Here is a 21,513-nt window from a genome sequence, read left to right on the forward strand (position 1 = left end):
TAGTCTGGACTATAGTCTTGTCTATAGTCTGGACTATAGTCTTGTCTATAGTTTAATCAATAATCTGGAGTAGGGTATAATCTATGGTCTGGACTACTGTAAAGCCTTTAGTCTAGACAATAATCAAGTCTATATGAGGTCTCATATGAGGCATGTACTAGACTATAGTCTAATCTATTAACTAGTTTATAGTCTGGACTAAAGGTTATTCTTTAATCTGGATTCTCGTCTAGTCTATGGTCGGGATTATTATAGTCTATAGTTTGGTCTACAGGTTAGTCTATAGTCTGGACTATATATAGGAAATACCCTAATACAAGCATTTATTTTTTCCAAAATCTATTGCTGACTAATTTTATTACTTCTTCCAATTGCTTGCTATTGATGCTGTTGGAGTCATTGTCATTGCCTGCTAAACTGCTGCTGCTTTTCAGTTAAACCCAAAAACTCACTTGCTCAAAAAAATGAGTAAGTGTTAGTATATATGTAGATGTCTGGCCTGTTAATTGGATAAAATTTGTTGAATGCTTCCAATTCACTCACTATGTATTCAGTAAATTGAATTCAGTGGACTAAAAGAGTTGCTAAAAATTTTGTAAAATTTTTAGGAAATGTTTTATTTTTCTTCTTCTTTATAATTTTTACTTAAACTCTTCAGTGAAGTAAAGCATATAAATAAATATTTTGTAAACTGAATTAAGTGTGCAGAAAGGATTAAAATTGGCGAGAGAACAGTTTGTAAAGGGATATATGTATATAACAAACTACAACTTTGGTAATATATTATAGAAGTAGATTTAAATTTAAAAATCATTTTCAGGAATTTTAAAATTAATAATGAGTAAGATTTTAGTTTTTATAATTAATAATTTTCACCACCTTGAAACGATACATCTATACGTTTTTCCATAGTGTTAAAGAAGTTATTAGTACCTATGTCGAGAAAACCCTTACATGGGATTAGGTGGAGTTAAGATATTACAAACACTATTTTCAAAGAATGTTTTCACTCAAACAAGAGTTTTCATGAAAATCTTAAAATTGTTTTTCTTATGGGAATATTTCTTATTTCTTAAAAAGGGAAAACTGATAGTATACGCACAATTGGGACGAACGACGATTTTTTCGGAACGAATATTCGTCGTCAGAAATAGAACACACTTTGGTATATGAAAGTGTACACAATCATTGCGTATGACGAAATTCGTCTTACGTAACGAACTATGCGATACGTTTATTTCTATTTCGTACACAGACGAACGACGAATTAATTGGGGAAAATTGTTTTAAAACCAATTCCGTTAGCCCGAATTTGCTGAAATTTGGCGGTTGTGAGTACAGCTAATGACAATACAATATTATGTTCGAATATTCGAATTATAATCGAAAATTCGAAGTTATGCTCGAAAAATTTTTTATGCTCTTAAAATAATCTTTGGGTCATAAAAACTAAAAATAAAATTTTCGAAAATTCGAACTTAAGTTCGAAAAATTTTTAAAGCCATTAAAACTAGTTCTCGTGGCCCGAAATTGTCTGAAATTTGGCAGTCTGGAGTACACTTGATGGACACTACAATGCTATGTTGGAATATTTAAAATTAAGTTCGAAAATTCGAAGTAATGCTCGAAAAAATTTTAAAGCTGTTAAAATAATCTGAAAATTTGGGATATTCACAAAAATATAATTTTAGTTCTTTTCGAGGCCAATTTCTTACATTTTCTAATTTCGAAATAATGTTCGAATAAATTTTAAAGCTGTTAAAATTACCTCAAAATCTTCTTTTTTTTACTTTTTCCAATTTCGAACAAACAAATTTTGAAACGAATTCGCAGTACGAATAATTTGATTGTGTTCCATTCGACGAATTTACGCAACGAATATTTGTCGACTAGTTCATCGTGCTATACGAAATTCGTCGTTCGTCCCAATTGTGCGTATACCATGATGTGTTGTCTCTTTCCTGTAGGTTGTCAATCTGTCACTAACACTTTTATAATATAGGGTCGATTTATTTTAGTCAATTGTTAAGAACATCCAGATGTACTCATTAATTTTAGGATGACATTAAAGTGAACACTTCTATATTCAGAAATATATGTTTATTTAAGGGAATTATTTTGTATTTCATTTAAGATAAGCTTCATTGCTGAAATTTTGAGTCAAATTGGGCCTAGTTTACTAAAAAGACATGAAGTCCAAAACCTTTTTTCGATTTGTAATTTTATAAAATTTTAGTCTATAGTCTCGACTATAGTCTAGTTTATAGACCGGACAAGTCTTTCGTATGGACTATAGTCCTACTCTAGACTATAACATAGTCTATACTATAGGCTATAATATAGTCTATACTCTGGACTATAGTCTAGTATATAGTCTGGTATATACTCTAGTCTATAGTCTGGACTATAGTCTAGTATTTAGTCTGAACTATAGTCTAGTCTATAGTCTCAACTATAGTCTAGTCCAATGTCTGGAAGATTGTCTATAGTGTGTACTATAGCCTAGTCTATAGGCCAAACTATAAAATAGTCTATAGTCTGGACTATAGTTAAGTCCCATTGTCTGAACATAATCAGAAAATTTTCTAAAGAAATATAAACATTATTGAAAATTTTCTAAAGAAATAGAAATTTTATGGAAAATTCTCTAAAGAAATAGAAAATTAATGGAAAATTTTCTAAAGAAATTGAAATTTTATCGAAAATTCTCTAAAGAAATTGAAATTTTATCGAAAATTTTCTAAAGAAATAAAAATGTATCAAATATCCTCTAGAGAAATAGAAAAATTATTGAAAATCTTCTAAAGAAATAGAAAATTTATAAAATATTTTCTAAAGAAATAGAAAGTTTCTTAAACACATACATATAAATATATTTCTTTTATCGAAAAATTTTAAAAATTATAATATTTATCAAAAGTTTTCTATAGAAAAAGAAAATTTATAAAAAAAAATTGTCTATAGAAACTAAAACTGTCTATAAAAATTGTCCATAGAAACTAAAAATTTATCAACAATTCTAATTAACATTTTTAAAAAGTACTCCTAATCACTTAAAGGGTTAATGCCGGCCGCCGGCAAAAACAACAACAACAACAATAACACACCACAAAATGGGACACATTTTAAAAAAACTTCCATCAAAGGCAAACGCATTTACAAAATATTTCTCCAGCATAATGGAGCAAAGCAATCCCAATCCCTAGTAGCAGCTGCACCAGCTGATGAACGTAACATAGAAATAAAGGCACGCATTGGTTCCGATGAAGAATTTGAAAAAACGTGTGACCATTGCAAAGAAACTAACCAACTCTAATGGAGAGTTAATAGTACAACGTGATGTTTTCTTTAATTCCCAAAGTGGACGTTTTAAAACTGCGCTATCTACAGCCTCCAGCGCGTTCTCAACTTGTCTACTATGATCGTTCCCGATGTGGCCGGACCAAAATTGTCAAAATTCAATAAAACCGAACTTGATGAGCCGAAGGTAATGGAGAAGATTCTAACACAAAAGAAACGTTATTTGTTTATATGTATGAGAGACACGTATACACTTGGATAAGGTGGAGGATTGGGTAATTTTATGGAATTTGAAGTATGTTTATTGCCGGAGCAGACAATAGAAGAGGGTCAGGCGGTGGCTGATAAGTTGATAAAGGAATTTGGCATTAAAACAGAAGATCTAATGACTGGAGCCTACTTTGATGAGTTGAAGAAGTGATGTTGAAGTTATAAATAAATGTAATTTTATAAACTAAGTTAATGATTAAAAGTAAACATTAAACATATTTGTTGTAAACAAAACGAAAAAAAACATGTTTTGTATTTGTTGTTGCGTTTCATAGAGACTCCACAAAACATTTTCTAACATTTTACCGCCAAAAATATTAGGGTGACAGTCTTTAAGCATTTTAAATGGTACTTACTTATTATTTATACAATTTAACAGCACACTCCATTCCTTTTGCATTTGATTTAGTTACAGTTTTAGTTTAATATGTTATTTATCACTTAATTGTTTAATACATTTAATTTTCTAAGATAAAGTTCATAGTTTTTCATTTTCACTAAATTTATACTGTCTCTCACAGTTGGAAAAATAAACTAACCACAAGGTGGTAAATGCGAATTGTCTGCGGAATAATAATACAATCCAATTGGTACTTTTTATTGATTCAAGTATTAAAATTGTATTTTTTTTTCACCACCATTTGGTGAATTTCATATTAAACAGTGACATCTGATGGCTAATAAGGAAGAGAAGGTTACAAAGTAAAACGGAATAGTAAACAACTACATTTGTCATACCACATTCAACATCCTCGATAGTTAGTGGTCAGTATCCCCGCCTGTCACGCGGGAGACCGGGGTTCAATTCCCCGTCGGGGAGATGTCAAATTATTTTTTTATTTTTTAGACCACTATAGTCTAGTATATAATTTAGTCTATAGTCTAGTCTATAGTCTAGTCTATAGTCTAGTCTATAGTCTAGTCTAGTCTATAGTCTAGTCTATAGTCTAGTCTATAGTCTAGTCTAGTCTATAGTCTAGTCTATAGTCTAGTCTATAGTCTAGTCTATAGTCTAGTCTATAGTCTAGTCTATAGTCTAGTCTATAGTCTAGTCTATAGTCTAGTCTATAGTCTAGTCTATAGTCTAGTCTATAGTCTAGTCTATAGTCTAGTCTATAGTCTAGTCTATAGTCTAGTCTATAGTCTAGTCTATAGTCTAGTCTATAGTCTAGTCTATAGTCTAGTCTATAGTCTAGTCTATAGTCTAGTCTATAGTCTAGTCTATAGTCTAGTCTATAGTCTAGTCTATAGTCTAGTCTATAGTCTAGTCTATAGTCTAGTCTATAGTCTAGTCTATAGTCTAGTCTATAGTCTAGTCTATAGTCTAGTCTATAGTCTAGTCTATAGTCTAGTCTATAGTCTAGTCTATAGTCTAGTCTATAGTCTAGTCTATAGTCTAGTCTAGTCTATAGTCTAGTCTATAGTCTAGTCTATAGTCTAGTCTATAGTCTAGTCTATAGTCTAGTCTATAGTCTAGTCTATAGTCTAGTCTATAGTCTAGTCTGTAGTTTAGTCTATAGTCTAGTCTATAGTCTAGTCTATAGTCTAGTCTATAGTCTAGTCTATAGTCTAGTCTATAGTCTAGTCTATAGTCTAGTCTATAGTCTAGTCTATAGTCTAGTCTATAGTCTAGTCTATAGTCTAGTCTATAGTCTAGTCTATAGTCTAGTCTATAGTATAGTCTATAGTCTAGTCTATAGTCTAGTCTATAGTCTAGTCTATAGTCTAGTCTATAGTCTAGTCTATAGTCTAGTCTATAGTCTAGTCTATAGTCTAGTCTATAGTCTAGTCTATAGTCTAGTCTAGTCTATAGTCTAGTCTATAGTCTAGTCTATAGTCTAGTCTATAGTCTAGTCTATAGTCTAGTCTATAGTCTAGTCTATAGTCTAGTCTATAGTCTAGTCTATAGTCTAGTCTATAGTCTAGTCTATAGTCTAGTCTATAGTCTAGTCTATAGTCTAGTCTATAGTCTAGTCTATAGTCTAGTCTATAGTCTAGTCTATAGTCTAGTCTATAGTCTAGTCTATAGTCTAGTCTATAGTCTAGTCTATAGTCTAGTCTATAGTCTAGTCTATAGTCTAGTCTATAGTCTAGTCTATAGTCTAGTTTATAGTATAGTCTATAGTCTAGTCTATAGTCTAGTCTATAGTCTAGTCTATAGTCTAGTCTATAGTCTAGTCTATAGTCTAGTCTATAGTCTAGTCTATAGTCTAGTCTATAGTCTAGTCTGTAGTTTAGTCTATAGTCTAGTCTATAGTCTAGTCTATAGTCTAGTCTATAGTCTAGTCTATAGTCTAGTCTATAGTCTAGTCTATAGTCTAGTCTATAGTCTAGTCTATAGTCTAGTCTATAGTCTAGTCTATAGTCTAGTCTATAGTCTAGTCTATAGTCTAGTCTATAGTCTAGTCTATAGTCTAGTCTATAGTCTAGTCTATAGTATAGTCTATAGTCTAGTCTATAGTCTAGTCTATAGTCTAGTCTATAGTCTAGTCTATAGTCTAGTCTATAGTCTAGTCTATAGTCTAGTCTAGTCTATAGTCTAGTCTATAGTCTAGTCTATAGTCTAGTCTATAGTCTAGTCTATAGTCTAGTCTATAGTCTAGTCTATAGTCTAGTCTATAGTCTAGTCTATAGTCTAGTCTAGTCTATAGTCTAGTCTATAGTCTAGTCTATAGTCTAGTCTATAGTCTAGTCTATAGTCTAGTCTATAGTCTAGTCTATAGTCTAGTCTATAGTCTAGTCTATAGTCTAGTCTATAGTCTAGTCTATAGTCTAGTCTATAGTCTAGTCTATAGTCTAGTCTATAGTCTAGTCTATAGTCTAGTCTATAGTCTAGTCTATAGTCTAGTCTATAGTCTAGTCTATAGTCTAGTCTATAGTCTAGTCTATAGTCTAGTCTATAGTCTAGTCTATATAGTCTATAGTCTAGTCTATAGTCTAGTCTATAGTCTAGTCTATAGTCTAGTCTATAGTCTAGTCTATAGTCTAGTCTATAGTCTAGTCTATAGTCTAGTCTATAGTCTAGTCTGTAGTTAGTCTATAGTCTAGTCTATAGTCTAGTCTATAGTCTAGTCTATAGTCTAGTCTATAGTCTAGTCTATAGTCTAGTCTATAGTCTAGTCTATAGTCTAGTCTATAGTCTAGTCTATAGTCTAGTCTATAGTCTAGTCTATAGTCTAGTCTATAGTCTAGTCTATAGTCTAGTCTATAGTCTAGTCTATAGTCTAGTCTATAGTCTAGTCTATAGTCTAGTCTATAGTCTAGTCTATAGTCTAGTCTATAGTCTAGTCTATAGTCTAGTCTATAGTCTAGTCTATAGTCTAGTCTATAGTCTAGTCTATAGTCTAGTCTATAGTCTAGTCTATAGTCTAGTCTATAGTCTAGTCTATAGTCTAGTCTAGTCTATAGTCTAGTCTATAGTCTAGTCTATAGTCTAGTCTAGTCTATAGTCTAGTCTATAGTCTAGTCTATAGTCTAGTCTATAGTCTAGTCTATAGTCTAGTCTATAGTCTAGTCTGTAGTTTAGTCTATAGTCTAGTCTATAGTCTAGTCTATAGTCTAGTCTATAGTCTAGTCTATAGTCTAGTCTATAGTCTAGTCTATAGTCTAGTCTATAGTCTAGTCTATAGTCTAGTCTATAGTCTAGTCTATAGTCTAGTCTATAGTCTAGTCTATAGTCTAGTCTATAGTCTAGTCTATAGTCTAGTCTATAGTCTAGTCTATAGTCTAGTCTATAGTCTAGTCTATAGTCTAGTCTATAGTCTAGTCTATAGTCTAGTCTATAGTCTAGTCTATAGTCTATTCTATAGTCTAGTCTATAGTCTAGTCTATAGTCTAGTCTATAGTCTAGTCTATAGTCTAGTCTATAGTCTAGTCTATAGTCTAGTCTATAGTATAGTCTATAGTCTAGTCTATAGTCTAGTCTATAGTCTAGTCTATAGTCTAGTCTATAGTCTAGTCTATAGTCTAGTCTATAGTCTAGTCTATAGTCTAGTCTATAGTCTAGTCTATAGTCTAGTCTGTAGTTTAGTCTATAGTCTAGTCTATAGTCTAGTCTATAGTCTAGTCTATAGTCTAGTCTATAGTCTAGTCTATAGTCTAGTCTATAGTCCAGTCTATAGTCTAGTCTATAGTCTAGTCTATAGTCTAGTCTATAGTCTAGTCTATAGTCTAGTCTATAGTATAGTCTATAGTCTAGTCTATAGTCTAGTCTATAGTCTAGTCTATAGTCTAGTCTATAGTCTAGTCTATAGTCTAGTCTATAGTCTAGTCTATAGTCTAGTCTATAGTCTAGTCTATAGTCTAGTCTATAGTCTAGTCTATAGTCTAGTCTATAGTCTAGTCTATAGTCTAGTCTATAGTCTAGTCTATAGTCTAGTCTATAGTCTAGTCTATAGTCTAGTCTAGTCTATAGTCTAGTCTATAGTCTAGTCTATAGTCTAGTCTATAGTCTAGTCTATAGTCTAGTCTATAGTCTAGTCTATAGTCTAGTCTGTAGTTTAGTCTATAGTCTAGTCTATAGTCTAGTCTATAGTCTAGTCTATAGTCTAGTCTATAGTCTAGTCTATAGTCTAGTCTATAGTCTAGTCTATAGTTTAGTCTATAGTCTAGTCTATAGTCTAGTCTATAGTCTAGTCTATAGTCTAGTCTATAGTCTAGTCTATAGTCTAGTCTATAGTCTAGTCTATAGTCTAGTCTATAGTCTAGTCTATAGTCTAGTCTATAGTTCTATAGTCTAGTCTAGTCTAGTCTAGTCTATAGTATAGTCTATAGTCTAGTCTATAGTCTAGTCTATAGTCTAGTCTATAGTCTAGTCTATAGTCTAGTCTATAGTCTAGTCTATAGTCTAGTCTATAGTCTAGTCTATAGTCTAGTCTATAGTCTAGTCTATAGTCTAGTCTATAGTCTAGTCTATAGTCAAGTCTATAGTCTAGTCTATAGTCTAGTCTATAGTCTAGTCTAGTCTATAGTCTAGTCTATAGTCTAGTCTATAGTCTAGTCTATAGTCTAGTCTATAGTCTAGTCTATAGTCTAGTCTATAGTCTAGTCTATAGTCTAGTCTATAGTCTAGTCTGTAGTTTAGTCTATAGTCTAGTCTATAGTCTAGTCTATAGTCTAGTCTATAGTCTAGTCTATAGTCTAGTCTATAGTCTAGTCTATAGTCTAGTCTATAGTCTAGTCTATAGTCTAGTCTATAGTCTAGTCTATAGTCTAGTCTATAGTCTAGTCTATAGTCTAGTCTATAGTCTAGTCTATAGTCTAGTCTATAGTCTAGTCTATAGTCTAGTCTATAGTCTAGTCTATAGTCTAGTCTATAGTCTAGTCTATAGTCTAGTCTATAGTCTAGTCTATAGTCTAGTCTATAGTCTAGTCTATAGTCTAGTCTATAGTCTAGTCTATAGTCTAGTCTATAGTCTAGTCTATAGTCTAGTCTATAGTCTAGTCTATAGTCTAGTCTATAGTCTAGTCTATAGTCTAGTCTATAGTCTAGTCTATAGTCTAGTCTATAGTCTAGTCTATAGTCTAGTCTATAGTCTAGTCTAGTCTATAGTCTAGTCTATAGTCTAGTCTATAGTAGTCTATAGTCTAGTCTATAGTCTAGTCTATAGTCTAGTCTATAGTCTAGTCTATAGTCTAGTCTATAGTCTAGTCTATAGTCTAGTCTGTAGTTTAGTCTATAGTCTAGTCTATAGTCTAGTCTATAGTCTAGTCTATAGTCTAGTCTATAGTCTAGTCTAGTCTATAGTCTAGTCTATAGTCTAGTCTATAGTCTAGTCTATAGTCTAGTCTATAGTCTGTCTATAGTCTAGTCTATAGTCTAGTCGTCTAGTCTATAGTCTAGTCTATAGTCTAGTCTATAGTCTAGTCTATAGTCTAGTCTATAGTCTAGTCTATAGTCTAGTCTATAGTCTAGTCTATAGTCTAGTCTATAGTCTAGTCTATAGTCTAGTCTATAGTCTAGTCTATAGTCTAGTCTATAGTCTAGTCTATAGTCTAGTCTATAGTCTAGTCTATAGTCTAGTCTATAGTCTAGTCTATAGTCTAGTCTATAGTCTAGTCTATAGTCTAGTCTATATCTAGTCTATAGTAGTCTATAGTCTAGTCTATAGTCTAGTCTATAGTCTAGTCTATAGTCTAGTCTATAGTCTAGTCTATAGTCTAGTCTATAGTAGTCTATAGTTAGTCTATAGTCTAGTCTATAGTCTAGTCTATAGTCTAGTCTATAGTCTAGTCTATAGTCTAGTCTATAGTCTAGTCTATAGTCTAGTCTATAGTCTAGTCTATAGTCTAGTCTATAGTCTAGTCTATAGTCTAGTCTATAGTCTAGTCTATAGTCTAGTCTATAGTCTAGTCTATAGTCTAGTCTAGTCTATAGTCTAGTCTATAGTCTAGTCTATAGTCTAGTCTATAGTCTAGTCTATAGTCTAGTCTATAGTCTAGTCTATAGTCTAGTCTATAGTCTAGTCTGTAGTTTAGTCTATAGTCTAGTCTATAGTCTAGTCTATAGTCTAGTCTATAGTCTAGTCTATAGTCTAGTCTATAGTCTAGTCTATAGTCTAGTCTATAGTCTAGTCTATAGTCTAGTCTATAGTCTAGTCTATAGTCTAGTCTATAGTCTAGTCTATAGTCTAGTCTATAGTCTAGTCTATAGTCTAGTCTATAGTCTAGTCTATAGTCTAGTCTATAGTCTAGTCTATAGTCTAGTCTATAGTCTAGTCTATAGTCTAGTCTATAGTCTAGTCTATAGTCTAGTCTATAGTCTAGTCTATAGTCTAGTCTATAGTCTAGTCTATAGTCTAGTCTATAGTCTAGTCTATAGTATAGTCTATAGTCTAGTCTATAGTCTAGTCTATAGTCTAGTCTCGTCTATAGTCTAGTCTATAAGTCTAGTCTATGGTCTAGTCTATAGTCCAGTCTATAGTCTAGTTCTATCGTCTAGTCTATAGTCTAGTATATAGTTGTCTATAGTCTAGGTCTATAGTCTAGTCTATAGTAAGTCTATAGTTCTAGTTCTATAGTCTTAGTCTATAGGTCTAGTCTATAGTCTAGTCCTTAATAGTTCTAGTTCTATCGTCTAGTCTATAGTTCTAGTCTATAGTCTAGTCTATAGTCTAGTCTATAGTTCTAGTCTATAGTACTAGTCTTATAGTCTAGTCTATTAGTCTAGTCTATAGTCTAGTCTATAGTCTAGTCTATAGTCCTCGGTCTATAGTCTAGTCTATAGTCTAGTTTACTAGCCTAGTCTAGTCTATAGTCTAGTTTATAGCCTAGTCTAGTCTTATTCTAGTTTTGTAGCCCCTAGTTCATTAGTATAGGTTTATAGTCCAGCTATTAGTTGTATAGTCTAGTCATAGTCTAGTCTATCGTCTAGTCTATAGTCTAGTCTATAGTCTAGTCTATAGTCTAGTTCTATAGTCTAGTCTATAGTCCTAGTCTATAGTCTATGTCTATAGTCTAGTCTATGTCTAGTCTATAGTCTAGTCTATAGTCTAGTCTATAGTCTAGTCTATCGTCTAGTCTATAGGTCTTAGTCTATAGTTAAGTCTATAGGTCTAAGTCTATAGTCTAATCTAATCTATAGTCTAGTCTATAGTCTAGTCTATAGTCTAGTCTATAGTCTAGTCTATAGTCTAGTCTATAGTCTAGTCTATAGTCTAGTCTATAGTCTAATCTATAGTCTAGTCTATAGTCTAGTCTATAGTCTAGTCTATAGTCTAGTCTATAGTCTAGTCTATAGTCTAGTATAGTCTAGTCTATAGTCTTGTCTATAGTCTTGTCTATAGTCTAGTCTATAGTCTAGTCTATAGTCTAGTCTATAGTCTAGTCTATAGTCTAGTCTAACTTTCTACAGAAAAAGTTTCCTAAATCCAGTCTATAGTCTAGCCTATAGTTTAGTCTAGTCTAACTATCTAGAGAAAAAGTTTCCTAATCCAGTTGGTATTGCATATTTAAAGGTACCTAAGTACAGGTCCCTTTTTTTGTATATACATACCTACAAATGTATGTACCTTCGTATTAATTTTGCTTTTTAAAATATATTTATACTGCTACCCATAATTAATTACACTTCATATAAAAAGTAAGAACAAATTATTTACCTAAAAAGATTCTAGTTTCTCTAATAACTTTTGTGAAAAAAACTTTTTCTACAATTTTTGTTTTTCCCCTTACATACGTACGTATTGTTTGGTTAGTTGGGGTTTAGCACTGAAATAGTTAAACACTCGTCAATAGGATTTACTCAAAGTTATGAAAGGCCAATGGTAGGTAATACAAAAACAATAAACGAGAAAACGCCTAAATGAATTTATACTTTTAATATGCACGAATGGATTTTGCATATAAATTAGAGTCAAGTTTAGGAAAATGCTTTAATTCCAATTAATAAAACTAATCTATAAAGAAAGTTATTAAAAAAAACTATAAGTTTATTAACAAATAAAAGTTATTCAATGCAACAGCTATTCATGGTTGAAAAAATAGCTAAATTAAAAACTATTAATAGTATATATAAGGTTCAAATTAAACAAGACCTCGTCCATCTATTCAAATTTGGAACAAACAGGCTGGACACACAAATAATCCAGACTATAGACTAGACCATAGTCCAGACTATAGAGTAGGACATAGTTCAGACTATAGACTAGACTTTAGTTCAGACTATAGACCTAACTAGATAGACTATAGACAAGACTATAGACTAGAATATGTTCCCTTTATAGAATAGACTATAGTCTGACTAGACTATAGACTAGACTATAGACTAGACTATAGACTAGACTATAGACTAGACTATAGACTAGACTATAGACTAGACAAGGCTAGACTATAGACTAGACTATAGACTAGACTATAGACTAGACTATAGACTAGACTATAGACTAGACTATAGACTAGACTATAGACTAGACTATAGACTAGACTATAGACTAGACTATAGACTAGACTATAGACTAGACTATAGACTAGACTATAGACTAGACTATAGACTAGACTATAGGCTAGACTATAGACTAGACTATAGACTAGACTATAGACTAGACTATAGACTAGACTATAGACTAGACTATAGACTAAACTATAGACTAGACTATAGACTAGACTATAGACTAGACTATAGACTAGACTATAGACTAGACTATAGACTAGACTATAGACTAGACTATAGACTAGACTATAAACTAGACTATAGACTAGACTATAGACTAGACTATAGACTAGACTATAGACTAAACTATAGACTAGACTATAGACTAGACTATAGACTAGACTATAGACTAGACTATAGACTAGACTATAGACTAGACTATAGACTAGTCTATAGACTAGACTAGACTATAGACTAGTCTATAGACTAGACTATAGATTAGACTAGACTATAGACTTAGTTATGGTCTAAAAAATAAAAAAATAATTTGACATCTCCCCGACGGGGAATTGAACCCCGGTCTCCCGCGTGACAGGCGGGGATACTGACCACTATACTATCGAGGATGTTGAATGTGGTATGACAAATGTAGTTGTTTACTATTCCGTTTTACTTTGTAACCTTCTCTTCCTTATTAGCCATCAGATGTCACTGTTTAATATGAAATTCACCAAATGGTGGTGAAAAAAAAAATACAATTTTAATACTTGAATCAATAAAAAAGTACCAATTGGATTGTATTATTATTCCGCAGACAATTCGCATTTACCATCCTTGTTGGTTAGTTTATTTTTCCAACTGGTGAGAGACAGTAGAAATTTAGTGAAAATGAAAAACTATGAACTTTATCTTAGAAAATTAAATGTAATTAAACAATTAAGTGATAAATAACATATTAAACTAAAACTGTAACTAAATCAAATGCAAAAGGAAATGGAGTGTGCTGTTAAATTGTATAAATAATAAGTAAGTACCATTTAAAATGCTTAAAGACTGTCACCCTAATATTTTTGGCGGTAAAATGTTAGAAAATGTTTTGTGGAGTCTCTATGAAAACGCAACAACAAATACAAAACATGTTTTTTTCGTTTTGTTTACAACAAATATGTTTAATGTTTACTTTTAATCATTAACTTAGTTTATAAAATTACATTTATTTATAACTTCAACATCACTTCTTCAACTCATCAAAGTAGGCTCCAGTCATTAGATCTTCTGTTTTAATGCCAAATTCCTTTATCAACTTATCAGCCACCGCCTGACCCTCTTCTATTGTCTGCTCCGGCAATAAACATACTTCAAATTCCATAAAATTACCCAAATCCTCCACCTTATCCAAGTGTATACGTGTCCTCTCATACATAAACAAATAACGTTTCTTTTGTGTTAGAATCTTCTCCATTACCTTCGGCTCATCAAGTTCGGTTTTATTGAATTTTGACAATTTTGGTCCGGCCACATCGGGACGATCATAGTAGACAAGTTGAGAACGCGCTGGAGGCTGTAGATAGCGCAGTTTAAAACGTCCACTTTGGGAATTAAAGAAAACATCACGTTGTACTATTAACTCTCCATTAGAGTTGGTTAGTTTCTTTGCAATGGTCACACGTTTTTCAAATTCTTCATCGGAACCAATGCGTGCCTTTATTTCTATGTTACGTTCATCAGCTGGTGCAGCTGCTACTAGGGATTGGGATTGCTTTGCTTCCATTATGCTGGAGAAATATTTTGTAAATGCGTTTGCCTTTGATGGAAGTTTTTTTAAAATGTGTCCCATTTTGTTGTGTGTTATTGTTGTTGTTGTTGTTTTTGCCGGCCGGCCGGCATTAACCCTTTAAGTGATTAGGAGTACTTTTTAAAAATGTTAATTAGAATTGTTGATAAATTTTTAGTTTCTATGGACAATTTTTATAGACAGTTTTAGTTTCTATAGACAATTTTTTTTTATAAATTTTCTTTTTCTATAGAAAACTTTTGATAAATATTATAATTTTTAAAATTTTTTCGATAAAAGAAATATATTTATATGTATGTGTTTAAGAAACTTTCTATTTCTTTAGAAAATATTTTATAAATTTTCTATTTCTTTAGAAGATTTTCAATAATTTTTCTATTTCTCTAGAGGATATTTGATACATTTTTTATTTCTTTAGAAAATTTTCGATAAAATTTCAATTTCTTTAGAGAATTTTCGATAAAATTTCAATTTCTTTAGAAAATTTTCCATTAATTTTCTATTTCTTTAGAGAATTTTCCATAAAATTTCTATTTCTTTAGAAAATTTTCAATAATGTTTATATTTCTTTAGAAAATTTTCTGATTATGTTCAGACAATGGACTTAACTATAGTCCAGACTATAGACTATTTTATAGTTTGGCCTATAGACTAGGCTATAGTACACACTATAGACAATCTTCCAGACATTGGACTAGACTATAGTTGAGACTATAGACTAGACTATAGTTCAGACTAAATACTAGACTATAGTCCAGACTATAGACTAGAGTATATACCAGACTATATACTAGACTATAGTCCAGAGTATAGACTATATTATAGCCTATAGTATAGACTATGTTATAGTCTAGAGTAGACTATAGTCCATACGAAAGACTTGTCCGGTCTATAAACTAGACTATAGTCGAGACTATAGACTAAAATTTATAAAATTACAAATCGAAAAAAGGTTTTGGACTTCATGTCTTTTTAGTAACTAGGCCCAATTTGACTCAAAATTTCAGCAATGAAGCTTATCTTAAATGAAATACAAAATAATTCCCTTAAATAAACATATATTTCTGAATATAGAAGTGTTCACTTTAATGTCATCCTAAAATTAATGAGTACATCTGGATGTTCTTAACAATTGACTAAAATAAATCGACCCTATATTATAAAAGTGTTAGTGACAGATTGACAACCTACAGGAAAGAGACAACACATCATGGTATACGCACAATTGGGACGAACGACGAATTTCGTATAGCACGATGAACTAGTCGACAAATATTCGTTGCGTAAATTCGTCGAATGGAACACAATCAAATTATTCGTACTGCGAATTCGTTTCAAAATTTGTTTGTTCGAAATTGGAAAAAGTAAAAAAAAAGAAGATTTTGAGGTAATTTTAACAGCTTTAAAATTTATTCGAACATTATTTCGAAATTAGAAAATGTAAGAAATTGGCCTCGAAAAGAACTAAAATTATATTTTTGTGAATATCCCAAATTTTCAGATTATTTTAACAGCTTTAAAATTTTTTCGAGCATTACTTCGAATTTTCGAACTTAATTTTAAATATTCCAACATAGCATTGTAGTGTCATCAAGTGTACTCCAGACTGCCAAATTTCAGACAATTCGGGCCACGAGAACTAGTTTTAATGGCTTTAAAAATTTTTCGAACTTAAGTTCGAATTTTCGAAAATTTTATTTTTAGTTTTTATGACCCAAAGATTATTTTAAGAGCATAAAAAATTTTTCGAGCATAACTTCGAATTTTCGATTATAATTTCGAATATTCGAACATAATATTGTATTGTCATTAGCTGTACTCACAACCGCCAAATTTCAGCAAATTCGGGCTAACGGAATTGGTTTTAAAACAATTTTCCCCAATTAATTCGTCGTTCGTCTGTGTACGAAATAGAAATAAACGTATCGCATAGTTCGTTACGTAAGACGAATTTCGTCATACGCAATGATTGTGTACACTTTCATATACCAAAGTGTGTTCTATTTCTGACGACGAATATTCGTTCCGAAAAAATCGTCGTTCGTCCCAATTGTGCGTATACTATCAGTTTTCCCTTTTTAAGAAATAAGAAATATTCCCATAAGAAAAACAATTTTAAGATTTTCATGAAAACTCTTGTTTGAGTGAAAACATTCTTTGAAAATAGTGTTTGTAATATCTTAACTCCACCTAATCCCATGTAAGGGTTTTCTCGACATAGGTACTAATAACTTCTTTAACACTATGGAAAACGTATAGATGTATCGTTTCAAGGTGGTGAAAATTATTAATTATAAAAACTAAAATCTTACTCATTATTAATTTTAAAATTCTGAAAATGATTTTAAAATTTAAATCTACTTCTATAATATATTACCAAAGTTGTAGTTTGTTATATACATATATCCCTTTACAACTGTTCTCTCGCCATTTTAATCCTTTCTGCACACTTAATTCAGTTTACAAAATATTTATTTATATGCTTTACTTCACTGAAGAGTTTAAGTAAAAATTATAAAGAAGAAGAAAAATAAAACATTTCCTAAAAATTTTACAAAATTTTTAGCAACTCTTTTAGTCCACTGAATTCAATTTACTGAATACATAGTGAGTGAATTGGAAGCATTCAACAAATTTTATCCAATTAACAGGCCAGACATCTACATATATACTAACACTTACTCATTTTTTGAGCAAGTGAGTTTTTGGGTTTAACTGAAAAGCAGCAGCAGTTTAGCAGGCAATGACAATGACTCCAACAGCATCAATAGCAAGCAATTGGAAGAAGTAATAAAATTAGTCAGCAATAGATTTTGGAAAAAATAAATGCTTGTATTAGGGTATTTCCTATATATAGTCCAGACTATAGACTAACCTGTAGACCAAACTATAGACTATAATAATCCCGACCATAGACTAGACGAGAATCCAGATTAAAGAATAACCTTTAGTCCAGACTATAAACTAGTTAATAGATTAGACTATAGTCTAGTACATGCCTCATATGAGACCTCATATAGACTTGATTATTGTCTAGACTAAAGGCTTTACAGTAGTCCAGACCATAGATTATACCCTACTCCAGATTATTGATTAAACTATAGACAAGACTATAGTCCAGACTATAGACAAGACTATAGTCCAGACTATAGACACGACTATAGTCCAGACTATAGACTAGACTATAGTCCAGACTGTAGACTAGACTATAGTCCAGACTATAGACTAGACTATAGTCCAGACTGTAGACTAGACTATAGTCCAGACTATAGACTAGACTATAGTCCAGATTATAGACTAGACTATAGTCCAGACTATAGACTAGACTATAGTCCAGACTATAGACTAGACTATAGTCCAGACTATAGACTAGACTATAGTCCAGACTATAGACTAGACTATAGTCCAGACTATAGACTAGACTATAGTCCAGACTATAGACTAGACTATAGTCCAGACTATAGACTAGACTAGACTATAGTCCAGACTATAGACTAGACTAGACTATAGTCCAGACTATAGACTAGACTAGACTATAGTCCAGACTATAGACTAGACTATAGTCTGGACTATAGTCTAGTCTATAGTCCAGACTATAGACTAGACTATAGTCCAGACTATAGACTAGACTATAGTCCAGACTATAAACTAGACTATAGTCCAGACTATAGACTAGACTATAGTCCAGACTATAGACTAGACTATAGTCCAGACTATAGACTAGACTATAGTCCAGACTATAGACTAGACTATAGTCCAGACTATAGACTAGACTATAGTCCAGACTATAGGCTAGACTATAGTCCAGACTATAGTACAGACTATAGTACAGACTATAGTCCAGAATATAGATTAGACTATAGTCCATAATATAAATTAGACTACAGACTATAGACTAGACTATAGTCCAGACTATAGACAAGGCTGTAGTACAGACTATGGACTAGACTGTAGTACAGACTATAGACTAGGCTGTAGTCCAGACTATATACTAGACTGTAGTCCAGACTATAGACTAGACTATAGTCCAGATTATAGCCTAGACTATAGTCCAGCCTACAGACTAGACTATAGTTCAGACTATAGACTAGACTATAGTCCAGACTACAGACTAGACTATAGTCCAGACTATAGACTAGACTATAGTCCAGATTATATACTAGACTATAGTCCAGCCTACAGACTAGACTAGACTATAGTCCAGCCTACAGACTAGACTATAGTCCAGACTATAGACTAGACTATAGTCCAGACTATAGACTAGACTATAGTCCAGACTGTAGACTAGACTATAGTCCAGACTATAGACTAGACTATAGTCCAGACTATAGACTAGACTATAGTCCAGACTATAGACTAGACTATAGTCCAGACTATAGACTAGACTATAGTCCAGACTATAGACTAGACTATAGTCCAGACTATAGACTAGACTATAGTCCAGACTATAGACTAGACTATAGTCCAGACTATAGACTAGACTATAGTCCAGACTATAGACTAGACTATAGTCCAGACTATAGACTTGACTATAGTCCAGACTATAGACTAGACTATAGTCCAGACTATAGACTAGACTATAGTCCAGACTATAGACTAGACTATAGTCCAGACTATAGACTAGACTATAGTCCAGACTATAGACTAGACTATAGTCCAGACTATAGACTAGACTATAGTCCAGACTATAGACTAGACTATAGTCCAGACTATAGACTAGACTATAGTCCAGACTATAGACTAGACTATAGTCCAGACTATAGACTAGACTATAGTCCAGACTGTAGACTAGACTATAGTCCAGACTGTAGACTAGACTATAGTCCAGACTATAGATTAGACTATAGTCCAGAACTATAGTCCAGACTATAGACTAGACTGTAGTCCAGACTATAGACTAGACTATAGTCCAGACTATAGACTAGACTATAGTCCAGACTATAGACTAGACTATAGTCCAGACTATAGACTAGACTATAGTCCAGACTATAGACTAGACTATAGTCCAGACTATAGACTAGACTATAGTCCAGACTATAGACTAGACTATAGTCCAGACTATAGACTAGACTATAGTCCAGACTATAGACTAGACTGTAGTCCAGACTTTAGACTAGACTATAGTCCAGACTATAGACTAGACTGTAGTCCAGACTATAGACTAGATTCTTGTCTAGAATATAGATCAGAATATAAATTAAGATTATATAGTCCTGTCTAATCAGTTAAACACCATATGTTTAAAACTTTTTCTCATTGCGAAATTTATTGATCATCTATTGCAACTTCTTCATAATCTAGAGCATCAATAAATATAAATAAATCGATTTTGTCTATAAAAATATCAATAAACTATTAAATAATGATATATTAATAACAATTTATTCTTATTCAATGGCTGACAAAATACCACCCAGTAATAAATGTTGCAAACAATAAACAATTGCTATTTACATACAATTTATAAGTAATCTACTGTCAACAACATTAATTCAAACTATAAATATTCTTAATTTTTTTTTTATTATTTTTACAATTTAGAAAAATGATTTAAATCTTAAATATGTGTCATTTACATTATTTGGTTGTTTCATTTGTTGTGTCTTGGTGGCATGTTGTTCTTTTGTCGGGGTGACTGTAGAGATTTTGGATTTGTTGTTTTGATGTTGCTGCCGTTGTTGATTTAAAATTTATTAATGATTTTTTTGTTGCTGTTATGTTGTCAGTATTTTTTAAGGTGTGTGCTTATTTCATGTTGCATTCACGAAAAAAATAACACCGTTAAAATTCTTTGTTTTAATCTTGAAATTTATTGAATGTGTTCGCGTTAAGAAATTATGATTTATATTTACACTGAAAAAAAAAAAAAATAGAGTAAAATATTCGATTCACAATATTATGCCTATATATTAGACTATTTACTAGATTATATATATATATATATATATATATATATATATATATATATATATATATATATATATATATATATATAACAGACTTTAGACTAAACTATAGACTAGACTTTAGACTAGACTATAGACTATACTATAGACTAGACTATAGACTAGACTATAGACTAGACTATAGACTGGAATATACTCTAGACTAGACTATAGACTCGACTAGACTATACTCAAGACTATAGACTAGACGACTATAGAATACACGACTATAGACTAGACGACTATAGACTAGACGACTATAGACTAGACGACTATAGACTAGACGACTATAGACTAGACTATAGTCCAGACATGTCCTTAACATTAGTCTTAAACACCAGAGACTTTTAGAAGGAATAACGCTCTATTATTGAACTATGCTGACACTTTATAATTGTATACCGTTCTTACAGAATTTAAAGAAGTAGTATATGGTTCCATGGATGTAAGATCCACAGAACGATATACGATTCTAGAAAAAAGAAAATTTTCGTTAAGTGTATTCAGTTGAGCATTATAAACATTAACAAAATACATATTTCAATGTGTAGCAGTTTTCCAAATTTTTATCAATTCATTCATTATTTTTTACGATTTGTTTTGTTTAAAGGTGCATTAATATGTCTTTTAGGATTTAAGCGGAAACCGATCATGAATCATACGAATACTCAACTAAAATTTATGAATGTTTTTGTATTATTATTGGGCAGGTTAAAGGTCATTCTAAAAATGGATTTTTTTATGGACTTAAGACATAACTTATAGAAAATATTATAATTTGAAGATTTTAAATTTTATCTAGAGAAGTTGGAACCATTTCCATTTCAAACAATTTATTTAAAAACATCTTTCTTACCGAAACTTCTAATGGTCCTTCGGCTCAAAATTTTTGAAATATTAAAATTTCAAACTGAAAATTCTACTACTTAAAACCTGTTATATTAACATTAACAAATATCCATTTAATATTACAACTATTAAAGCTTCAATTCCACAAAAAAATATTTAAATAAATAACTATTCACTACAAGAAAATCTCTTAAAAGGCATTAATTAAGCTGCATTTTCGCCTTCACATTTGCTTACATTTCAATACATATATTTGCCAAATATTTTGACAGTTGTAAACGTTTTGCGTCTTAATTTTTTTCCCAGTTTATACACGTTTTTATAAATGTTAATTTCAATTAACGCTCTTTTGATACCACATGAAAAAGAAACAGAAATCCAACAAGAAACTTTAAATCTTAAATATAACTTCTGTTACAACACTTGAGTATCACAGATTGTTGACAAAGAAGTTTATTTTGTTTTGGTGTGGTGAAAAGTTGTTT

The 21,513-nt window shown here is 31.5% G+C and overlaps 1 protein-coding gene, 1 non-coding gene and 1 pseudogene across 2 annotated transcripts; 1 reads left to right on the forward strand and 2 right to left on the reverse strand.

Moving 5' to 3' along the window:
• The first annotated feature begins 3,064 nt into the window (after nucleotides 1-3,064).
• Nucleotides 3,065-3,803, forward strand: LOC119601714 (annotated as a pseudogene).
• A 9,190-nt stretch (nucleotides 3,804-12,993) lies between these two features.
• On the reverse strand, nucleotides 12,994-13,065 carry Trnad-guc. The gene has a single exon. It is a non-coding gene; the product is annotated as a tRNA-Asp (tRNA).
• A 500-nt stretch (nucleotides 13,066-13,565) lies between these two features.
• On the reverse strand, nucleotides 13,566-14,265 carry LOC119601719. Its single transcript, XM_037952856.1, has one exon. The coding sequence runs from the start codon at nucleotides 14,208-14,210 to the stop codon at nucleotides 13,671-13,673; it is 540 nt and encodes a 179-aa protein (XP_037808784.1). The 5' UTR covers nucleotides 14,211-14,265; the 3' UTR covers nucleotides 13,566-13,670.
• Between the last annotated feature and the right edge of the window lie 7,248 nt (nucleotides 14,266-21,513).

This window comes from Lucilia sericata, unplaced genomic scaffold (assembly GCF_015586225.1).
Source record: "Lucilia sericata isolate MDLA Ls3-8-SP2 unplaced genomic scaffold, ASM1558622v1 Contig000186F_arrow, whole genome shotgun sequence".
Taxonomy (NCBI): domain Eukaryota; kingdom Metazoa; phylum Arthropoda; class Insecta; order Diptera; family Calliphoridae; genus Lucilia; species Lucilia sericata.

Excerpts from the sequence above, each read along its gene's own strand:
- LOC119601719 (XM_037952856.1), bottom strand. The coding sequence starts at position 14,210 with ATGGAAGCAAAGCAATCCCAATCCCTAGTAGCAGCTGCACCAGCTGAT.